Genomic DNA, 24,441 nt, shown 5'->3' with positions numbered 1-24,441 from the left:
ATCATACAGCTAGTAAATTCTCTGAGGTCAGATTTAAATTTAGATCTTCCTGACTCCAAGCCCAGTACTCTGTCCATTGGGCCACCTAGCTGTCTACAACCATGTTTACCCTATAAAATAGCCAGTTAGTACTGTACCCATTTTACAGCTGAGGAAACCAAGGTTTAGGGAAGTCAAGTGCCTTGCCTAAAAAAAAATCACAATGCCAGTAAGGTGGCAGAATCAGAATTATAATTTAGGTCTTTTGACAACACACCAAGAGAAATTTTCATTTATGATTGATTTTATTGAGTTAAAAGGCCTGACACAGAGCAGGAAGAGATCTGTTCTGAGTAGGAGAGGGCTCATTTCCTTAATAGGGGTCTCTCAGGATGGCCGGAAGAGGCACCTAGTCTATAGAGTCCCTGTATGCTCACTTTCCCTGGGGGCACAGAATCTTAAGGCCAGAAATGGAAGAGGTTTCCCAGGGCTGTTATAGGCTGATACAGGCTCACAGGAGTTAAGAGTTAGGAGGGAATTTAAAGATTATTAATCCAACGCCCTAGGTTGACAGATGAGAAAATAAACCTAGAGAGACTAGGTCACACAGCCTATAATAAGTCAGAGCTGGGACTTGTGCCTTCTGTTTCCATATTCAAGGTTCTTTCTCCTTTATACCCCACTCAATCTTTGCCCAAAATCAAAGGTGATATGGATGCATTTACATAGGTCATTAAGTACAACAACCCTAGGGGGTAGGTGCTATTATTAGCTCTATTTTACAGATGAGGAAACTGAAGACAGAGGTCAAGTGACTTGTCCAAGGTCATACAACTAATGCTCTGAAGTCAGACTTGAACTTAGGTCTTCCTGACTCCAAGGCTCTATCCACTATGCCAAAGAGACCCCAGTTCACTGTCAGCTTGTTCCCTACCCTCACTGAAAGGCTCTTACAGCCCCAACTTCACTCCGGAAAACTACCTCCCAGCTCTTTTTCTGATTTCTCCTCAGCAAAACAGCATTGATTCTGACCTCAGAAATGTTCATCTCTTCCATCTCCGCCAAGGTAGGGGCTTTCAGCAGGACCCGAGGCCGTGGTGGGCGCTGAGAGGTGCTCCCAGCACCTGAGAGGGACAGGTTTATGCAGGAAGTAGATTTCACATCACTGGAGTAGGCATTGAGGATGCAGGGTAGGGAGCCAAAACCTTAAAGGATGAAGATAAGAAGGGGGTGAGCACAGGGGATAATATGAACCATAGACTTATTGGACCAGTAGACTTATTAGACATGATGACACTTGGAAGGCTGAGCACAGAAGGCTTCAATGAACCTCATTAATAAAGAAATTCTGAGTTAGCCTCCTGGTTATGCATACACTTAATCCCTGCCCCTGGGAAAGGAGATCAACTCTGGTAGATGTTTGAGCTGAGAAGTTCTGAGAAACAGTAGGTCTAAAAGCTGATGAGGGCTCACACTGTCCAGCATATGGTGAGCACCAAGAGTGAGGCTGGGACATCTGATTATCTCAAGAGGGGTAAACTGGCCCCTCAGGAGGGGAGAACAGGTGGAAAATAGAACAAAATTCTGGTATCCATCAACAATTGGACCAGACCAGTGAGTGAGTGGCAAGATAGGGGGGATCCAGACCCCCTTTCTAAAAGAAGGAGAAAGAAGGGAAAATTAAAGAAGGAAGGAAGAAAAGAAACTCAGAGAGTTCAGATGCAGAAAAATGCTTGAACTATTGTAAGACTCCTGTTTAAGAGCAGACTACATACAGCCCAAAGTCTTTGATTCTGATCAATAAGTATATATTACCAGATACTTGCTAAGTCCTGAGGACTCAGAGCCAAACATGAAAACAATCCCAAGGAGTTCACATTCTATACTGGAGGAAAGGAAGAAATAGGGACAGAAGTAAATAAATATAAGATACATCAAATTATGTTTTAAGGAGAAGAGAAGAATCAGGAAAGATCTGAGTAGGAAGTGATACCAAAGTCAGGCTTTGAAGGATGCTAGGGACTCTACAGTTAACACAGGAAGGGAGGCATGAAGGCAGCTGATACAAAATCATGGAGGTGGGAAATTTTAAAAACACTCCCTAATTAAGACTTGAGTGTACCATAGGTTAACTCTAGTCACCTGCTAGCCCTCTGTAAATGTGGCTATGTACATTTATGTCTATTATTCTAATATTTATGCACATGTTTTCTATTTACATGCTGTGTTTCTCAGGTTCTCCTCCACTTATATTTCAAATCTTTTGAGGTCAAGGGCCATGTTTTGTCTCCCTTTGGTGACCGTTTCTTCTCATTTATACAGCGCTTTAATGTATTTTGACATAAATATCAATATATTGAAATACCTAAAGAGCCGTATAAATTGGACAGAACCATTCCAGAGCACTTAACATCCATTATGTCATTTGACAACAGTTAAATAATTTGTCAAGGTCATATAGAGACCAAGAATTTGGCATTAATTCCAACTGGGCCATTGATTTTTTTGTTTAGTGCAGAGTTCTAAAAACTGTGTCCTATGGAGGCTGAAAGGTGTGGAGATTTGTATTTGGATCATCAGTTCAGGAGCTGCAAGCAGTATTAGAGGCCATCCAGTCTGATCTCATTATTTTCAGAAGAGGAAACTGAGGTCTACAGAGATGAAGTGACCAGACCCCCTCCAAGGTCTCATATGTTAATGCCAGGATTTGAACCAGGTCAAAATCCAGAATTCATAACCACTGCACCATGGTGCCAAGTTAATTTCTAATTATTTGTGTATGTGGCCTTACCCTCTACTAGTAATTGTTTGTCTTTTACCCGGGAACCCTGAGGGTTTTCTCCTCCCAGTTTTTATTTATTTATTTATTTTAATTAAAGGGGCCATTCCTTGACCAACTACTTAAAGAAGCCTATTCATTGAATGAGTGTATCTCACTCAAAGTGAGAATGCTATAAGACCTTAGCATGAAAGGGCCAGGGTCCCCCATTGCATTTTGGGCCATCTCCAGTCTTCCTGATGAATATCAGGCCACTGGACCCAGGAGAAGAAAGTGAGACTGGTGATCTTGCGCAGCCCTCCCTCACTCAAATCAAAGTCAACTGCAAGTCATGTCATCACCTTGATGCATGGTCCTCTTAGAGAATGAAGGACAAACACAACAACCACCTTCTACTAGATCATAATCTACTAGACATAATCAAGGCACACACTTGAAAGGAGTGACAAGCATTTTATGATTCAGGGGGTATGCTGGCAAATGTTTAACAACCAGTTCTTTGAAATGTAAGATATGCTTTTTAAGTTTAATGTGCCTTGTTAACATTTTTCTCCATCATTTTCTGAAGTCTAGACAATCAACAAAACTGTAGATCAAGACATGATTTGTGGCCCTTTTGCCAGTTTTCAAGATGCAAATGTCCACACTGAAAACTTAACAATAGGCCCATGCTCCAGCATGCCCCTGGTTTTATTCAAACTCTCCATGTCCCAAAGTTCAGCAGGGCTCCACATCCCATACTTGCTCATTGAATTGAATTTAGAAGTGGAACTAGGCTTATATGTTTCTTAAGATTAAGCCAGAAAGTCAGAAAGACTAAGACTTGTCTAAGGTTATATGTCTACTAAACAGAAAAGCTAGAATCCAAACCATTTCCTTCTTCAGCTCATTTTACAGATAAGGAAACTGAGGCAAACAGGATCCTCTGGCTCCAAATTCAGTATTTTTTGTAACTATGCCATTACTGAATTTTTTAAAAATAAAACTGTTATAGCAAATGTTCAAATTGTGAAGTTTGGAGAATAAAATTCAGAGGATTATACATTTTGTTACTAAAAAAAGAATATTTTTGCCATATGCCTTAAGGAAATTTTACCATGTGCTCAGTCACTGAAAATAGCTACACACACACATACACACACACACCCTTGTATTTTCTCACTTCCCATTCACTTTTCATCTCCTTGCAATCTGACTTTTATCCCCATCTCTCAATTTATAGTACTCTTTCAGGAGATGCCAATGACCTTCTATTGCCTTTTGTCTTATCCTTCTTGAGCTCTCTAGCATTTGACCTTATTAATGAAATCACTCCAGAGAATATCACCATCAAGAAACCATCCAGTGGCATATTGAACCATTAGCACAGTAGAAAAAGCATTAAACTGTGGGCTTCAATTTAAGTCATGGAAAGAAACTTTTGTGTTTGAAAAAAGTTATGTAATTCATTCATCCTTTTATTAAAGGCCTTTTATGTGCCAAACGCATGATAAGGATTCTCTAAAGACAAAATGAGATGATCGTTGCCTCTTACATTTGACTGGAGGGAAATAGCATGTATGTATCTAAATATATACCAAGTAAATATGAGGTAGGTTGATGAGTCCTGACAGTTTAGGCAATGAAGAAGGATCTTTAGGAGCAGATGGCAAGTGAGCTGAAGCTTGAAGGGAGTTGAGGGCTCCAGTATCTTTGCCAAGAAAACTCCAAATGGAGTCATGAAAGAATAGGATGTGACTGAAAGACAACAACCTTAAGTAACAAGTGACCAGGTCAAGTTTTGGACCCAGGTCTTCTCTATCAACCATGTTTGCCTCAGTTTACTTACGTATAAAATGAGCTGGAGAAGGAAATGGCAAACCACTTAAATCTCTTTGCCAAGAAAACTTGAAATGGAGTCATGAATTGTCAGGTTGAAATGACTGAATAACAAGTACCTACTACATGCCTGGGGTCACACAGCTAGTGTCTGGGTCAGATTTGAACTCAAGAAGATGAGTCTTCTTGACTCCAGGCCCAGTGCTCTATCCATTACTGTGACACCTAGCTACCCCTATATAGATATTAGAAGGTGTATATATAACACAGTCACTCTAACCGTGGTACCACCCAACTACCTAGTAGGTGCTTAATAAATGTTTATTGACTGATTAGGTTTTCAGGATATTATTCTTTCATGGCTCTCCTATCTGTCTGAGCAATCTTTCTTAGTCTCTTTGGCTGAATCATCATTTACGTCCCCACCTGCTGTATGTGGGCACTCTCCAGGACTATCCTGAGCCCTCTTCTCTTTCTCTGTGATCTCTAGACCATTTCCACAGCTCCCATAGGTTTCACTGGCACCTCTAAGCAAATAATTCCCCAAAGTTTTGACATCTATTCCCCCTGGATATACCACTAGTATCTCAAACTCAAACACAGCCAGAACAGTACTCATTGTCTTTCCCCCTCAACCCACCCCTATTCCTAAAGTTCTTATTTTGGTTAATACTCTTCCAGTCAACCAGGCTTGAAATGTAGGAGCCAACATCTCCTCTTCACTTTAACTCACAACATATTTAATCAGCTGCCAAGGTTTGTCAATTCTACCTCCAAGCATTTCTTGCATTTGTCCTTCATTCTAGACCTCATCCTCTCTCTCCTGGGGGCTATAGAAATAGCCTCTTAAATGGCCTCTCTACCCCAGCCTCTCCTCTCCATCCTCATCATGGCTGCCAAACCGTTCTTCCTAAAGCCCAGGTGTGATCACATCTGTCCTGATCGAGAGGCTTCCAGTGTTTCTCTGTTGCCTTTAAAGTAAGACACAGCCCTTTGCAGTCTGCATCCATCTTTTGTTTCCAGGCTGATTTACGTTACTCCTCCTTAAATACTCTACATTCTAGCCAAAGCATTCTTATCATTCCCATCTTCCCACCCACCCCCATGCCTTTGTATAAAGAATGAATTTTAAAAAGGCATTTAATAAATAATCATGGTATGGGCAAGGCACAGTGTTGAGTTGAGTATTGGGGGCACAAATAGTAAAAGGGAACAGCCCTTGCTTTCTAATAGGGGATACAACACATAGGAAGGTGCGGTCACAGGGCCAAAGGAAAGGCCCTGTGGTTCTTATGGTACAGAGGTAAGGCAGATGATTATTTCCATTGACGAAACTACGTCACTTCTGTTGCTGAATCATTTGACAAGTTCTGAGAACTTTGGTGTCCTCCAGGCTGTCCCCCATATCCAGGCTGTTCTCCTTTCTCACTTCTGTCTCCCTTCAAGGCTTAGCTCACAGGTCGTCATCTGACCCCAAAGGCCATTCCTCATTCCCCCAAACCATCAGCACTCCTCAACTGGCCTTCTATTTACTCACTATATGTTTTTATTTACTTATTTCCCTCCAATCAAATATAAGAGGCAGGAATTGTCTCATTTCTGTCTTTATAAAATACCTATATGTGCTTGGCATGTAAGAGGCCCTTAATAAATGGATGGATGAATGATGTAACATTTTTTAAACATAAAAAGTTTCTATGACTTAAAAAATGGAGCCTCCCCCTCCATTTTAAGGCTCTTTCCACTCTGCTAGTGGTTCAATATACCACTTGATGACTTCTTGATGGGGATACTCTCTGATACTCACTCTACTCACTCTACTCTGGAGTGAGTAGACTGCTACAGGTGGACCAACCTAATGAGGTATCTTTTGTCTACATATCCCCAGTTCTGAAGGTGGTATGTGTGTAAAGGCGTACGTGTACGCATGAGTGTGTGTCTATGTGTATGTGTGTGCATGCATGTATGTACACATGTGTATGTGTATATGTGTGCATGTGTATATGTAGATACGTATGTATGTGTGTGTGTGTGGGAATGGATGCGTGCACTGAAGGACAATACCACACCTTTAGAGTTCCAGTGTGGACCTTGCACAGGGCGTAGCTTCCTCTCTTGTTTAATCTCCTCTAGGATCTTTTCATGGAGGGTTCGTTGCTTCTGGGGCAAGGGACGAAGTCTTCTTTCTGATACCTGAAGACAGCAGAAACATAGGAGGCATGACCTAGAATTCTGGGAGGTTTCAAGCAAAATGTGCAGATAGAATTTGGGAGATCATTGGGAGGTAATGGTGGGACACATTAGAGACCAGATAAAGCACTTTGTAATACCTTAAAACACCCTATAAATGTGTAATTAATATTGTAATATCCATGTTCTCATCTTTGCATGTCAGGGAGAAGCTAGGAAGGCTCTTAGAACATTGCATGGACCTGCCTCTGAAAGCTGGATAGGGGAGCATAGATAAAAGGTCACCGGATGAGCAGGCATGGATGAGTTTTGAGTTGTAACAGGTATAATAACACTTGTAGCAATGAATTCATGGATCCATCTGAGCACTGAGGGCAGTAAACCAGATCCAGCTGTCATTGAGGTAGAGGATATGATGTGGTTACAGCAATCTCCCTCAGCTCCTACTTGGGTGTATCCAGGAAAAAGGCTGATAATAATTGCTATTTACATAGAACATTAAGGTTTTCCCCACAACAAACCTGTATTGTAGGTAGTGCAGGTATTATCCCTCTTTTACTATGAGGCAAACAAGGTTCAGTTGGGTCAGCCCACAGTTATCTGGGACAGAATAGGAAGTATGGTCATTAACTTCAAACCAGAATCTCTTAATCAGGAGTTCAATCCTCTTTCTACTACACCACATGATAAGGATGACATTGCCACCAATGCTGCCAGTAATGACTAATACTTAGAAAACACTTCAAGGTTTGCAAAGCACTCCAACAAATCTCATTTTATCTTCTTAACAACTCTAGGAAGTAGGTGCTATTATCCCCATTTTATAGTTGAGGAAACTGAGATAAACAGAGGTTAAAGTGAATTGCCCCAGAGTCACACAGATAGTGTTTGAGGCCACCCAGTGTCCTACCCACAGAACCATGGAGCTGCCTAAGCATCTCCACAGACCCAAATTCCTACAAGATCCCTATCAACAGAGGCCAGCTGAGTCTGGTCCCCATCCTGGAGGGATATTGATAGGTTCTACCATGGAAAAGGTCTTGGAAGAATGTTGTTTTCTGTTCCCTCTAATCCAGTGTAGGGTAGAGGGGTGGTCTGTTGGCTTATTTCCTCCCAGAGTAGAAAACAAAGGTAAAGTAGCTTCCCATATTAACACTGGGGAGAAAAGCAACCCTTAAGGTCTGTCACTACCCTAGGAAATGAATTCCCAGGGTTTCAGGCTAGACCAGACAGAAGGTCCTAACCTAATAGGACAGGAAGATTTTCTATGGCCAAGCACAAGTCCCAGGAACAGGAAGCACTCCGAAATTAAGAAACCTTGTGGCTCATTTCTACCTCTTGACAATGGACAGTGGACAATGGATACAGTAGGATCCCCAAGACTAGTCACCTGCTTTAGTGGTGGTCGAGAACGTATAAAATCCAGAATGAGTTCATGGGCATCTTTCTTCACCCTAGGTGGGATATCACCATCAACCTAGACAAAGGAAGTATATGGGAGATGAGTCAATATTGAAGAACTGGTGTCCCAGTATTAGAAATATTAATGAAATGAAGGATATTCTTGATCTATCCCCATTTTGCAGATGAAGAAATAGGAGGCCCCAAAGCAGATTGGGAATGATCAAGAGCATTCCCATGTCAGAGAGGTGAATTACCTTTTCTCACCTTACCTACCCAACATCAAGGCTTCCTGAGAATGATATGGCTCAGGAGAGCTCCAAGAGGTAAACTTCTCTCTCCCTGGCCTAGCTACTAGCAGGCCCAGAGTCCCAGGGACTCACCATGACCTTTCGTAGTTTGTAGTTTCGAGCCCGGATATCCTGCATCAACATCTCAAAGGGGGTCAGCTGGTATTCGGTGGGCATGGGGTTGAACTGCTTCTCTTGGACCTTCTTGAGTTTCACACCATGACGCAACTCCCGCATCAGCTGCACCCAGAGCCGGGCCTGGAACCCACAGAGAACACAAAATATTGTTCCCACTTAAGTGGCCACTGATCATCCCTATCATAGCAGAGGATTTGGGAGCTGAAAGGGACCTCCTGGGTTGTCTGTTGCAACCCATATCTAAAAGAATCATGTCCACCCAGCACCTGACCAGTAGTCCTTCAGCTTTGACTTGAGGACCTCCAGAGAGGGGGAGCCCACTCTGATAGAAGCCCCTTCTGCTTCTGGGGAGTCCTGGCTGTTAGAAAGTTCCTAATATCAAGTGAAAATTAGACTCCTTGTCACTTCCACCCATTGCTTTTGGGATCAAGCAGAATAGAGTCATCTCCCTTCTACACAAGAGCCTTTCTAAGGGATATCCCTTTCTATCCTTCCCCTAGAACCTGCTTCAGGTGAAAGATCCCTGGTTCCTTCAGCCCATCCTAAGATAGTATGAACTTGAGGCCTGGGACCACTCTGGTCATCTTCATTAACAACTCACATTTAGAGCTCTGAGGCTTGCAAGTGTTTTTTTCACAGTAACCTTTTACAACAGTTAGCATAAATGTGTTCATCTTCATTTTCCAAACTGAAAAAAACCAAGGCTGTGAAAGGACTTGCCCAACGTTACACAGCTAGCTAGATTCTGAGGCAGGATTCCAACATAGGTCTCCAGACTGGAAGTCAGCCACCCACCCACCCTCTCCACTGATTTCACAATACTTCACTTGAACCTTTGAGTTGAGACTCCTTCCTATCACAAAATGCTGGAAATAAGAGGAGAGAAAGCCAGGAGCCAGAATGCTAAAACTGGATTTGGAACCCTACCCCAGGATACTTCCTAGTTGTGGGACTCTGGTGCAAGTCACTTAACCTTTCTCTGCCTCAACATTCACTTCTATGAAATGGGGGAAAATAATAGCACCTACCTTACAGGGTTGTGGTGACAATCAAAATAAGATAAATCCAAAGTTCTTGCAAACCTTTAAGCACTTTATAAATATAATACTTTAAAAATACTTTATAAAGCACTTATTCCAAGGAAAAAGAACAAAGTGGGGATTGAACCAGAGTTCCCTGTGCCCTGAGTAAGGGGTTGGGGGAGAGAAGATAACCACCTCTTACCCAGTCTTTGTGCCGAAGGTTGTCAAGGTCAGCTTGTGGCTTCTCTGCCTGAGACTCATCCTCCCGAAGTCTGAGAAGCATCTGCAGTCACATACAATCACATAGCAGGGTCTTATAAAACTAGTCCCACCAGGAAGGAAGGGGGCCCCAAAAGAGGTTCATCCTTGTTGCTAGGCAGGATATGTAGAAAATTAACACTTGAGCTAACACATTAACATATTCAGTTGTTGGCAAAGAATGGGCCAAACCTTCCTTACTCTCAACTATAAGCCCTTATTAGACAAATTTTCCTTACAGTAGGCCTCCCCACAGTCCCGTGATATGTGCTGATACTACGAGAACAAGTGGGCATTTCAACCTGAGACCAGTAACTCTGGGGCTGAGGAAGACATTTGGGTTAGAAGGGGATCATCACACATCACTTTTCTCCCATGGACCTCCCATCTTAGAGAATGGTGATCATTGCTAGGCAGTAGTAGGGTTGGCCCACATGGTAAACTCAAGAGTTTTAAGGGATTCTATCCAAAGCTCTGCCAAGGAGCACGAGAGACTGCCAAACACACGCTGGCTAGTAATACCAGGCCAGAAAGAGGTACTAAAAGTGGGGCATCAGGTTGGGTACTACACAGGACAAGGATCACCATGGCAACCTGGAGGGTTAAGTTTCTCTAGGTTCCATAATAATAAGCCTGACCTTTAGAGGTGAAGACCACTGGGCTTTTAAAAATCTCACAGTTTACAGTGAAAAAAGAAAGAAAGAAAAAGTAAAACAAAATCAACCTATGACTCTATAAAGTTTGGGCATCATCTTACAGCAGCCCCTCAAGAGTTCATTTTCTTCACTAATGAATAATTACCTAAGGGACCTAGGTGAGTGTTATCTAACAAATATGACCTGAGATGCCAAGAACTCATTACCGAGCAGGTTCTGGGAATAGAAGAACCCAGACTGGTGTTTAGGGTATTAGGAAACACTAACAGTATTGTAGGAAGAACCTGAGAAGGTGTGGCATTACCTTCCCAATTGAGAATCAGCAGGCTTTGTTGCTGAGCATCTGAGCTGGGAATGGGACAGAAACCACTGAGTTAATCCCTACCCCAAACCCCTATGTCATAGCTGGAGATGTTAGAAGAGCCAGTTTCTTCCCTCACTCTCCCCCCTCGCTCTGGGAGAAGTGGCAAACTGGGGCCTCTATCCCTTAGCCTGGTAGCACCTTTGAACCATGACTTGGTTTAGACTTCATTCCTAAGCATAAAACAAGCCCCTGTCTCCTAAATCTCCTAGCCCTCGAGATGGTTTGGGAAGTTTTGGTATCTGTTGTCAAATTCCTGAGCAATAAGCGTATTGGCTTTTTCAAAGTTTATTTTCTTTTAAAACTTTAAACGGGTATCTTTTGTTGTGACATCACTTTCATTTTCCAACATACCCAATAAAAAGTCAATAAAAATTTATCAACTACCTACAATGTGTCAGGCACCAGTCTAAATGCTGGGAATGAAAATATGAAAAGAAAAGCAATATATGACTCCCCCTCTTCCTCACCCAAGAGAACCATCTCTAATAAAAAATAAAAAAGTAGAGGGGAATTCAAGTAACCAAAACCAATCAATACATCATTCAAGTCTGACATTTCACACCCATCATCCCCACCTCTACAAAGAGAAAGTAGACTCTCCTATTTCTTCATTAGATCCTGATCATTAGAATTAGGAGTGCTTAGTTTTTCCTTTTTGGGGTGGTGGTGCAGTGTGGGCTTTGAAGAATTGTTTTTACATAGAATTTGGTTGAAACACTCTGTGCCAACAGCAAATTCTCTTAATTCCATTAGCATTTTCCCTTTTCTTAGCTCAATAAAAACATATATGGTAGAGAGGGGGTTTCCTCAAGGTCATACAGTGGCAGAACCAGAATCTGAACCCAGGACTTCTTTTACATTATAGCTCTTTTCGGAAGCACCTATGAGGTACTATACCCATTGTTAGGAATAAAAAAATTAAAAAAGATAAGGTCCCATCCCTGAAGGAGCTTACAATCTAGTGGCAGCAGGCTAGTGTGCAGAAGGTATACAGACAAGTGACATACATGGTAGAATGGATACATCCCACCTCCATGAAAGTGCCCAGATTCAATCTAGCTCAGATTCTACTTGGCCCATCAATACAAACATCACAAATGGTGAGGCTTCTTAAGAGTCAACCCAATATGGCAGATCTTAAATAAACTTTGTTTTTCTTTGGCTAAAAGAAGGCTTTGAGTCAAATTCATTCAGGCACAACCTGGGCTGTCAGTATTTTGGGGTCCCAAGTACCCCAATCCTTAACAGTTCTTGTTGGGGGTGTAAGCTCAGTTCCATGTGGACAGTCTCGGACGGGTAAAGGTGAGGACTTCTAAACCTTAGAGTTCTCATGAGGCCCCCCAGGAAACAGCAGGGAATTGAGGAGTGAGATCTCGTGTATTTCCGCCTCTTCCCATGAGAACGTGATGGGAGAGAGCATCCCCTCCCTCGAGACTGGCCTGGATCAGGGCACACCTATTGTTATCTAACAGGCACGGTATTCAGGTGCAAACTATGCGGCAGGAGAGCTTAAGTAGGGTCAGGAAAGCCCGAAGGCGCTCTTAGTGCTGAGGGGCCCTTACAGGACAGAAGGCCCCTCTTCCTTCTCTCCTCTCTTCTTTCTTCCCTCTCCCCTCTCTCCCCACTTCCACTTCTGCTTTCATTCTCTTACTGTAAGATCTTTGCCTCCTTGGGAGATTTCTCTCTCTCTCCTAAGGAAGAGTTCCCCCTGCACATGTAACCAAGACCCTGAATAAAGCCTAACCCTTGTTCGACTCTGGAAAGTCTCTTCTCTCATACGTTTATCCGGTTTGGCCAGCCGAAGACCTGCGATAGGTAAGGTAAGACTCGGGTAGCCCTCAGGCCTCTAGGCCTGGCAAGTTCTGTTTCTAAGCAGCCCTACCTTGGAATTCCCTGTCCTATCAGCCAAAGAGTACTCAGTTTTGTAGATCAATCCTTAGAGCCAGGAGATAGTCAGAATTCTAACTTAGATCTTCAGATTCCAAACCTATTGTTCTCTCCAATTCAATTCAACATATAGTTATCAAACATCTACTATGTGCTAAACACTGGGGACAAGGGATGAGGCAAAGGATAGTCCCTGCCCTCAAGGAGTTTAATCTAATGATTTCCACAAGGAAAATATCAAGGTGTACTAGCCACAAAAGAATCAAAATAATGACAGGAATAGTAAATACAAAACTCTCTGTTCAAAAGCTCCAAGTTCATGTTTAGCATCCCTCTGCTTCAATTGTCTCATCTATGTAATGGGGATTAACTATGAGTCAAGAACATTCTCAATTCAATATGGTAGAGTAGAAAGAGGCTATTTTTCAAAAGGCTTAGCATACTGCCTGGCACCTAGTAAGGACTTAATAAAAATGTTAAATTAAATTAAGAGGGACTTAATAAATAAAAAACTGCCTCTCAGACCAAAATTGGGGCCCAGACACGTTAGAAGTTTCTCCCAAAGTTACAAGGTCATCAAATCAACTGTGGAGTCAATGTTTGGAGGATTCAAGGCCAGTATCCTTTCCATTAGATTATTCAGTTTCTTTCATGATTCCTGAGGGCCTGGGAAATGATGTCTCTTCATCCCTTTGGTCTATACTATACATTAGAACCATAGTATTAAGTAACAAAGAGTCTTTCCAACTCTCTCATTTTAAAGATGAGGAAACTGAGGCCTAGAGAGGTTAAATGAGTTGGTCAAGGTCACTCAGTTATTTAGTAGTAAGTCTTCTTCACCCCTAAGTCCACTGGTCTTTCCATGTATTTGCTGTGCAATCATTCTTTTGTTACCTCCCCAACTAGAATATAGACCAAGGCCTCTATCCCCTCATAATAAACAATAAAAGCTGGTTGAATGAATGAAAACATTTCCACTATTACATCCAACCTACCTCCTTGGCCTCCCGGATCTTGGTGAGAAAGGCCTTCAGCTCCACTGTCTCCACAAAAAGGGCCCGGCACACAGCCTGATAATGAGATTGAGCCTCTCTGGAGTTTGTCAGGCGGGAAGAACACAGCCTCATGACTTGGGAAAATGTACGTACACCTCGAAGGGTACCTTCACTGGATTCTTCTTCTTCCTCTTGCCCCCCATAACCTTCATCAGCAACTCCACAGCTGCTGTCTTCAGAATCACTATTGGTCATTAGGTCAATGAGCTGCTCTAACTGGGGACTAAGCTCCCGTTCTTCACTCTCATCAAGCCCCCAATCCAGAGCTCGATATATGGCGAAACCCAGAGACTGGACCATCTGGAAAGAGAAGAAGGCATTTATAAGAAGGAGATGACATCATAACAGTCAGATTAGCACTTACCTACCTGCTAAGTGCTTAGACACCTAGATACTATGGAGAATACAAAAATATAAGGTGTTTATCCTGCCTTCAAAGAGTTAAATACATAGTTAGGTAACTCAAGATAGAGAATACTAGTATGTATAATCAAGGCCTAACAGTACCAAGTATAAATGGACAGGAATTCAAAGAAAGAGAGAAAAGAAGGCTATTCAAAAAAAAAAAAAGGAATGGGATCTGATTTTAAGCCTAAGGAGAGGTAGTTTATTGGTATTCATAGTTTATAAAATTCATTGCTTATAAAATCATAGTCATTTTTGGATATTCACCTTTCCAACCCTCCTCAATTTCCCTAATTAGGAGAAAAAAAATAACCAAAAGAATTCACCCAGTGAAAATGTATGCAATGGTCTATACACATGATCTCATACGAATCCAAAAAAACAATGGATACACATTTCTACCTGCATTCAGACTCCGAAGTTCTTTCTCTGGATATGGATAACATTTTCCAACATGAATCTTTTGGAATTGTCTTAGATCACTGTTTTGCTGAGAAGTGCTAAGTCTATCAAAGTAAGTTATCCAACAATGTTGCTGTTACTTTGTACAGGGTTCTCCTGGTTCTGTTCACTTCACTCAGCATCAGTTCATGTAAGCCTTTCCAGATTTTTAAAAAATAATTTTAATTGATATCTCTAGTTTTTTATAATCACCAGACTTATTGTTTTACAGTTTTGGATTTACCAAACAGTGAGTTATTGAGTTCCATTTTTTTCTGATTCTCTCATCTCCCTTGCTTAATCTAACTCTCCATTAATTTACATTTTTATACAAATACCAAATGATTTGTAATGTATCCTGGGGTTTGAAAGTGCTACCCTACCCCCCCCCCATTCCTACCTTTTTTAATTTGATATTCTAGATTTTTTTGTTTCTCTAAATGAATTTTGCTATTATTTTATGAATTTCTATAAAGTGTCCCTTTTATAGTTTGATTGGGATGGCATTTAAATTGTAAATTAATTTCATTTTTATTATATTGGCATGGCCCAGTCATGAACATTAAATATGCCTCCAGCTATTTAAGTTGTTCTTTAAGAGTATATTGTAAATACAAGTATTTTGTGGGCTTTGGTAAATTGATCCCCAAATATCTTTTTTCATTTTTAAAAGTTATTTTGAATAGTATTTCCCTTTCTATTGTTGCCCCCTTAGATTTTGTTATTATTATATAGAAATGCTACTGATTTTGTGGGTTTATTTTGTAGTCTGTATCTTTGCTGCAGATAGTGTCTCAACTCATACTTTGGCTGATTGCCTAGGATTTTCTAAATAAGTCATCACTCATTAGCATATAAATTCCCAAATTAAGGTGTTTTTGAAACAAGGTGTTAAGATTATAAAGTGTGGGGGAAGAGGTATAAATCCCAGATCAAATTAAATAAATTCTTAAATCAATATAGTTCCCCTTCACTCCCACCTCCTGAGGCACCCCAAGACAGCAAGCTTTTGCTAAGTGCCCACAGCTGCTCCAGGCACTGTGCTAAGTAGCATAGAAGTATTCAATCAACCCATCCACAAGCATTAATTAAGCACTTAGTGAGTGGTAGGGGAATATGAATAGTCCTTGCCCTCAAGAAACTTACAGCCAATCAAGGGAAACAACATATGTACATATAAGTAAATATAAAATACACAATAGTCTACAAAATAATGTGGAAGGAGGGGAGAGGAATGGTATTTGGGGGAAGTAAATTGGAAAAGGTCTCTCATAGAAGATGGCACTTAAACCAAGCTTTGAAGAACTTCAGAGTCCAAGAGATACAGGTGAAGAGGGATAGATTTCAGACATAGGGGTTCAATTTGTACAAAGGGCTTGGGAATGTGAAATGGAATGTTATTTACTAGGATCAACAAGTAGTTGAGGTTGGCTGGATCACAAGCCTTGAGCCTGGAAAAGTAGGCCAGACAATACGGCAGCCTATTGGGCAAATAAGGAAGCTGGAAGTTCAATAACTTGTGTTGACTCTTACAGAACTGGTAACCCCAATCCAAGTGTTCTGTTAGACCTGTCAGACCCCTTACTAAAAGGATTTGTTCTGGAAAACTTGGACTCAGTCAAAAGGCCAAGCCCAAGGATCTAGAGGGCCACGTGTGGCCTTGAGGCCAAAGGTTCCCCATCCGTGTGCTAGACCATGGTACCTAAAAGTCCCAACTCCTTTTCCTGGAGCAAGGGCAGTGACCTAGCAAACATAAACTTAGTGAGTAGTTCAGCTTCATGGTCCAATTTTGAATTTGTTGAGTGTCTTTGGCATGTTCAGTGTTGGAACTTTCCTTTGGGATATTACCTGCCACTTAAATTGTATATCTTGCTTGTTTGCATTGTTTTGACCTTTCTCTGTATCTCTAGAACTTAACCCTGTGTCTGCATCACTATGAATAAATTCTTGGTGAATAAATGACTAATTATTCATTCATTTGACCTGGATACTATGAAAGAGAAAAAGTCAGGTATAAAGATGAGGTGGGAAGGCCAGCTATGAGTCTACCATAGGAAACAGACACATTAAGACAGAGGAAAGAAAGGCTCCATGCTGTAGAGCGACCCCACTCATAGTAAATTTGTGCTGATACAGAATGTGCCACTTGGAAAAAAAAAAAGACCCACCAATCACATTTCCCTCACCCTAATCTTGATCCAGGAGTTGGGGCAGAGGCAAGAAGCTTTGCTGACTGTGTTCTCTTTTCCCTTCCTGAGGACCCGAGAGCCCTGGTTTCCTATATCTTCACTGCTGAGTAAGTGAGCTGATGGGAAATATGAGCCTTGTGGGGAGAGAAGGGAACAGACCTTAAAAGCTGGTACTGTTCGAGGAATGAGCCAGCAGACAGGTACAGTATTCACTGCCCTTCAGAGAGTATTTTACACAAAGGATGAAGTTGAGGAGGATCCAGTGGCAGGGAGAAAGGGAAGTTGACCATCTATATAACAAGGTCCTGATCTCACATACCAAAAGGAAAAGAGAAACTGAGAGCCCTGAATCTAGGTGGAGAGCTCACCAATAGTAAATAGGTACAGCAAAGTGGAGAGAGAGCTAGGCGTAAAGTCAGGAAGACTCATCTTCCTGAGTTCAAATCTGGCCTCAGACCATTACTAGCTGTGTGACCCTCGATAAGTCACTTAACCCTGTTGACCTCAATTTCCTCATCTATAAAGTGACTTAGAGAAGGAAATGGCAAACTACTCTAGTATCTTTGCCAAAAAAACCCCAAATGGGGTCATGGAGAGTAGGACTTGACTGAAAAAAAAGTGACTCAACAACTACATAGCAAATAAGGACTGTGTCAACTTGCAAAGAATCAGAAAAACTATCTTTCTTCTGATAAGGCAGGTTCAGGTCACAAACACCAGATATGAGTTAAGCCATGGAATGGGGGGTCAGATAGTACAGTCACTGAGGGTGTCCAACAAATAAAAATAAATACCATCCTCAGGGACCTAGCATGGTACTTTTCTCTTCTACAGGGGTGTGTGGATAGATTTCAAAGAGTCTGTGAGCTTGGATGGGGGAAAATATATATTGTTATTTTCATTAATCTCTAACTGAAATCTAACATTCTTTCATTGTGAATTTTTAAGTGTGTATGTGTAAGGGAAGGAGACAAATATTTGTTAAGAGTCTACTATGTGCCAGGCACTCTGCTAAATGCCTTACAAAAATTCTCTTGTTTAAAAGAAAACTGAGAAGAGTTCCATAAGTTTCCCTAGAATATCAAAGAGATTAACGTTACAAAAAGGGATTAGAACCCTTGACCTACAAGAATGCTCTGTAGGGAGATCAAATTAATGCAGATGCTCCCATGCATTTGCAGTTCTTTAATAAATGTCTTTCAGTGCCTATGAAGGTGACATGCAAGGATACTGTGAAGGATTATTATGTAATAATAACTTATTGGGAATTTTCTTTAGGAAAGCGAGGATTTATTTTCTACTGAAGAAAAAAATAGAAAAGTCAAGTTGATTAGAAGAGAAATATTAAGAAGGCATCAGACTTGTAGGAATCTAGGCTTCAATAAAATGAAAGACGCAAAAGTATTGTCCAAAAAGCCCTTCATTTAAGCAAGAACTGTTGGAAAAGCTAGATAGTGGTTTTGCAGAAAATACGTCTGGACTAGGTGGCTATGGTGCTGGTCTTAGACTGGGTGCTTACTAGTTGTATGACCCTGGGCAAGTGACTTCATCTTCTTCAACCTCAGTTCTCTCATCTGTGAAATGGAAATGATAACAGCACCTACCTTACAGCGTTCTTGTGAGGATCTAATGAGTTAACTTACATAAGAAGGCGGTATTTTTGTTTGTAGTCATATCCTACTCTCCTTGATTCCATTTGGGATTTTCTTGGCAAAGATACTGGAGTGATTTGCCTTTTTCCTTGTCTATGTCATTTTACAGATGAGGAAACTGAGGTAAATAGAGTTAAGTGATTTGCCTAGGGTCACATAGCTAATAAGTATCTGAGGCTGGATTTGAACTCAGGTCTTCCTTACTCTCTGGCTTGAGCTCTATCCACTGTACCACCTAGTAGTCCAAGTGCTATATACATGTTAGCTATTATTTGTTTAACTCTTAGCACCTCACGGCTGTATTATAGCTATTATTATGAGTTATTAATAACACAATAAATTCCAAATGTATGACAAACTAAATATAAAAATATGTAAATATAAAACAGTCACACCATAAAAAGTTAGAGGAGAATGGAAGGTCTTACTGTGGACAGGGGAAGAAAGCAGGCCACATGGAGTCACTGCTGGTAGAAAAGTCCAACTTGTTTTGGAAAGTAATTCATAATTATGTAAGGAAGTCACAGAATTGCTCAGAGCCACTGACCCAGAGATCCCCATTATTGAGTTTATGACCCAGTGAGGTTATCAGGAAAAGAAAAATACCTATTTGTATTAAAATATTCATAGCAGCACTACTAGTAGTAGCAAAAAAAAGTGGAAACAGCTTGTGTTGGGACCAACTGGGAGTGACTGTCCAAATTGCGGTTTATGAATGTAATGGAATGTTATTGATGCACCATAAAGAAAGGTGCATGTCATATGAAGGATTCAGAGAAAGATGGGAAAATCTATTATGAAGTGATACCAAGTGAATAAGGATATATATAGAGAGAGGTATGCATCTATATATCTATATACATATATACGCACACATATATACATACACCCTTGCTTATGATACAAAACAACTTTAAATAGCAACGAAACAAGTTTAAAGTCACAATGTTGATGCTAGCTTCCACAGCCCATGCCTGGCTTTTCTTTTAACAAATGGTTACCAAGGGAGAAGGTTGAAAGGACTTTTGATGTTCTAACTGTTCTTGAGCATTATACACTGGGGGAGATTGAACTGTGATGCCCTATGGTTTTGTATATGTTAAAACAAAAAAACTTCTTGAAAATCTTTTTTTAAAGGAAACTGGAAACTGCAAAAGCAAGTCCGACCAATTTTGCTGTCTTTCCTGTAAATTGTGGACATTTTTCGGTCATGTCTGACTTTCCTTGATCCCATTTGGAATTTTTGTGGCAAAGATACTGGAGTGGTTTGCCATTTCCTTTGGTAGCTCATTTTGCAGATGAGGAAACTGAGGCCAACAAGGTTAAGTGACTTGACCAGGGTCACACAGCTAGCAATAGTCTGAGGTCAGATTTGAACACAGGAAGATGAGTCTTCCTGACTCCAGGCATGGCACTGTTTCCACTTCACTACCTAGCTGCCCCCTTTCCTGTAAGTATCACATCACAGATGACACCTTGACTTGCTGTGAACTGGATTTAAGTGGGGCAGAGTTGCACAAAGTAGTTAGCCTCACTCTGTTCCAGAGTCACCAAGTTCAGTGGGAAGACCACTGCATTTGTATGCTTTGGGTAGACATCCCCCTAACTCACCAACAAGTTTAAGGCCTGCTGGTTACTCTCAACCTAGTTTAGCCATCTGCCTAGAGGGTTTTACTGGGGTATGACTTCTGCTTCATAAATACTTACTGAAAGAATAAGTTTAGGTCCTCTTCAGCACTAGGCTAGAGCTCCACTCTGGTGATGGCCTCTGGCCACAGGTTCCCCACCCCTGGGTTAACTAATTTCCAAGCCTCTGTCTTATCTGATGGAGACTTAATGGATTAAATCTCTTCTTGGTGATTTCCTACCTCCCTCATTTCCCCCTCTCCAAAAGAAAAAAATCTGGGATTCAAGCCAAGTAGAGTTGTCCAATTTCCAGAAGAATGCCAAACAAATCCCCACATCCACTTTGCCCCAAAACCGAGCTCCCAACCAGAGAATTCTGATTCTCATTTTTGATACCTGATCAAGTTGCCTCATGATGAGAGTCAAGAAACTGCTGTGAGTCAGCACAAGAAGCTAAAATGAATGGGAAAAAATCTAAAATACCAAACTTCCATAGCTTGGTGATCATTAAATGTTTTTGACTCTATTTCACAAAACCGTTAGTTTCAACCCCATTTTGGAGACACTGTTCTAGCTTGGGCAGAAACGGAGTGGCACTCGACTCAGAGGTACTGGGTTAAAATCCTGCTTCTGAAGCTTACTCCCTGTGTGACTTTGAGCTAGGCATTTAACCTCTCTGGGCCTCAGGATTTTCATCTATAAAAGGAGGCAGCTGCATTTAGAGGGGCTCTGGGCTCCTTTTCAGGTAGGTCTACGATCTCTAGGAAATAGATTCACATGGCAGCAGAATTAATTTAGATGAATTCTGGGGAATCAGTTTCCTGAGGCTCTGGCAATATTGCCTGAAGACAGTGGTAAATTAGTCTGTGCAAGATTTCAGATGGGGCTTCCTTACCTTTGATGAGATTTATGACCATCGGTCAATCAATAAGTATTGATTATGTGCCTGTTATATGCCAGACAACATGGTTTAGAGAAGTGGCTATGGGTTCAAGTCTTAGCTCTGACACATTTACAGTGACTGTTAATTATTTAATATCTCAGTGCCCTAGGAAATTTAAGATTCTAAACCACAGAGGCACGCCTGTAATCCTTGTTACTGTGAGAAGCTGAAACTGAGAAACAGATCTCTAGAGCTCCAGAGTTCTGAGCTACAGTGGGTTAGGGCCCAGGGGTGAGGAATCTTCAGCTTCAAGGTCACATGTGGTCTTCTAGGTCCTCAAGGGAGGCCCTTTTACTGAATCCAAACTTCACAGAACAAATCCTTTTATTAAGGGAATTTGCCTAACTTAGACAAATGGGGCTTCTGAACTAAGTCCAGCCCCACTATGGAGAGTTCCCAAGAGCAGGGAGTCACCAGTCTGTCCAGAGTCAGTCTGTTCAGAAATGGAACAGATCAAAGTTTCTACCTGATTCACAGAGGCCACTGTACTTCCACACTGGGCAAACTAGGGAGATCTGGTCTTCAAAAAAGAAAAAGAAAAAAAATGCAAAGAAAGTACTGATTTTCAATGGTAGAAAAAGTTCCAAGATCCAATGAAATCTCAGTTCGGATTGCCCAACTCCCCCCTAAAAGTGTCAGCCACTGTGATAAGCTCTGAGGATCCACCTACCTCCCAGGATTGTTTTGAGGAACAAGTGAGTTAATTATTGTAAAGCTCTTAGCTCAGTGCCTGGCACATAGTAAGCTCTATATATTTATTATTATGATTATTATTAAGAAGACAAATATATGAAAAGTCTCTGCCCTTGAGGAGCTTACTTACTTATATTCCTTTAGGGAAGACAACATGTACACATACAATATACAGAAAATAAATAAAAGGTAATTTGGGGTGAGGGGGAAAAGGCTTCATATAGGTAGTGGGTATTTATGCTGACCTTGAAGGAAGCTGGGAATTCTAAGAGATAGAGGTGAAGAGGGAATGTATTGCAGACAGAGGGAAGAGCCCATATGAAGGCACCAAGTTAGGGAGATGATGTATTAAAGGCTAGCTTTGTTGGAAATAGAATATGTGTGAAGGAGGATAATGTGGAAATGTCTTGGCATGGCCTCATCCCTTTCTACAAATCAAGATCTACAATGGGCTACTCCTATTCTACAAGATGTAGACAGCCTCCAGTTGTTGCTTAGGTGAAGTCCTTCTAGCAAGTAAGAATTATCTAGATGACTCTTATGGGCCACTAAGAACTCTATGATTCTGTGGTCTTGTATTTTTTGAGAGATAAAGTACATACCTGGGCTTCTGTGTTGGCTGGTGGTGCCACCATGGTTGAAGAGTCTGTAAGGAGAGAAAGAAACTAAGTTAAATCCCTGCTAAGTAGCCCAAGGGTTTCTACTTTTAAGTGCAAGTTTTATTTCATCTGCCCCCTTCACGTATGCCTATTCTTTTATGGGATACTAAAACATGGATTATGACAATTTGAATAGGCAAGAGAAGAACTAATATGCCAACACTCATGGGAATTTAGGACAATTTTACTGCAATACTTTAAGCATCTGTGATTTCGGTCCATATGGGTAGTCCCTACACTAATGCAGATTGTAACCCCTCTTCAACTTTAGTAGTTTGCCTTTGAGAGTTGCCATGGCTAAATAAAATTCATCAACCAATAGCCAATCTGACTTGATCATGAGATTTAGTGAGAGGTTCCAAGAGGTTCAGTGATTTGCCAAAGGTCACAAAGGCAGTAGCTGAACTGAGATTCAACAATCTAGGTCCTCTAATGCCTAGTGTGATTTCTCTCTGAACTTAGCCAGATTAGACTTCAGATAAGAAATAGACATACAGACTATATCACTGAGCCTATACTCAAATTCTTTGCTTTTTGATAAGATCTGTCCAAGGTCATACTTTACTAGTATAACTTGTGAGAGCCCCAGGTCATCTCCTTGTCTTGATGAAGTATCAGAGTGGGGCTTTATGGCAGTTCATTCTATTAAATAATTGACATATCCATCCATCACTCTAATCAATAACAATTTATTGGGCTCCTATTATAACCCAGACATTGTGCTAGGTGGTGTGTATGTTAAGACAAAACCAAAAGAAACCTATTATCAGTGGGTTCACTAGGGGAGATAACTGTGCCCATTTATAACTGACTGATGAGCCCAGCCCTTATTAGCATGAAAGAATGGTTGGCTGATGCATTTCCCACTTTGAAGCTTGTATAGATATTCTGCTGATTGGTTGGTTGTTGTCCTTCATCTTCGAAGAGGACCAAAATGACATCACCATGATAAAGTGAAATTTCAGCGTATTTGACTATGGCTGAGCAGACCAATACGAGCTCAGAATGCTCTACCACAGATTGGGCACAGATAGTCCATGTGAATATTTGGGGTGGATACCCCAAATCTGCACATCCTATGTTTACTTTGTGCTGTCTCAATTCTGCCTTGCTCATAAAGCACAGCACCCTTTCTGATGTGAGCATGCCATACTGAGCAGTCCTGTACTGCTCAGTGGATAGAGTGCTGGGTGTGGAGTCAGGAAGACTCCTCTTCCTGAGTTTAAATCTGGCCTCAGACACTTACTGGCTGTATGACTCTGGGCAGGTCATCTAATACTGTTTGCCTCAAGTTTCCTCATCTGTAAAATGAGCTGGTGCAAACCACTGCAATTCAAAAGATACTAGCTGACCAGAATCACTTCCCTCTCTTGGTTTGATTTCTTCCTTTGTGGTAGAATTCAGGTTAGAGAGGAGAAACAAAATTCTAAGGGGAAAGGGAGTTTTTAAATCCTCCCCATCCATGGCCAGCACGTGGTCCATGAATACGGGCCTTAGTTCTTTGGCTTGGTGTTCTTTTATTTTAGGTAAAGGATATTAGTGAAGGAGGTACAAGAGTGGAGCCTAGACTGAGTTTTATACCCATTCCAGCACTGATGCCCCCAGTACTTAAGAATGGCCTTTAGAACTTAACATAGTCAGTTGAGTAGCATTTAAGTACCTACTATATACCAGTACTATAGTAAAAGCTAGAGATACAAAAAAGACCAAAAACCTAAACAGAACAGAGTGCCTGCTCTCAAGGAGCTCATAATCTAATGAGGAAGACAACATGCCAACCACTATATACAAACAAGGTGTATATATACATATATATGTATATTTGTACGCATATATGTGCATGCATATATAAATATAGAGAGAGACAGAGAGAGGGGAGGTACTAGGATTAAGGACTGGGAAAGGAAGGTGGGACTGGGACTCATATAGAAGTGATGTCCCATTTGGATGTGAACTTGGTAGGACCAATGCTACATAAAAATGAAGTTAACCACCC

General features: G+C 41.2%; 1 protein-coding gene across 1 annotated transcript in view; it reads right to left on the bottom strand.

Annotated features, from left to right (window-relative positions):
- SPIRE2 (spire type actin nucleation factor 2) overlaps window positions 1–24,441 on the bottom strand; it is a 51,813-nt gene that overhangs the window by 8,150 nt on the left and 19,222 nt on the right. The window contains exons 2-8 of the mRNA XM_072636387.1: window positions 22,389–22,432; window positions 13,778–14,137; window positions 9,820–9,900; window positions 8,551–8,715; window positions 8,157–8,243; window positions 6,646–6,769; window positions 1,012–1,184 (exon numbers count right to left, since the gene is read on the bottom strand). Coding sequence (XP_072492488.1) covers window positions 1,012–1,184; window positions 6,646–6,769; window positions 8,157–8,243; window positions 8,551–8,715; window positions 9,820–9,900; window positions 13,778–14,137; window positions 22,389–22,432 — 1,034 coding nt within the window. The remainder of the gene's footprint in view (window positions 1–1,011; window positions 1,185–6,645; window positions 6,770–8,156; window positions 8,244–8,550; window positions 8,716–9,819; window positions 9,901–13,777; window positions 14,138–22,388; window positions 22,433–24,441) is intronic.

The sequence above is a fragment of the Notamacropus eugenii genome, chromosome 1, assembly GCF_028372415.1.
Source record: "Notamacropus eugenii isolate mMacEug1 chromosome 1, mMacEug1.pri_v2, whole genome shotgun sequence".
In the NCBI taxonomy this organism is placed as follows: Eukaryota; Metazoa; Chordata; class Mammalia; order Diprotodontia; family Macropodidae; genus Notamacropus; species Notamacropus eugenii.
Note: the sequence above shows the minus strand (reverse complement) of the source record. Positions and strands in the feature narration are given on the sequence as shown.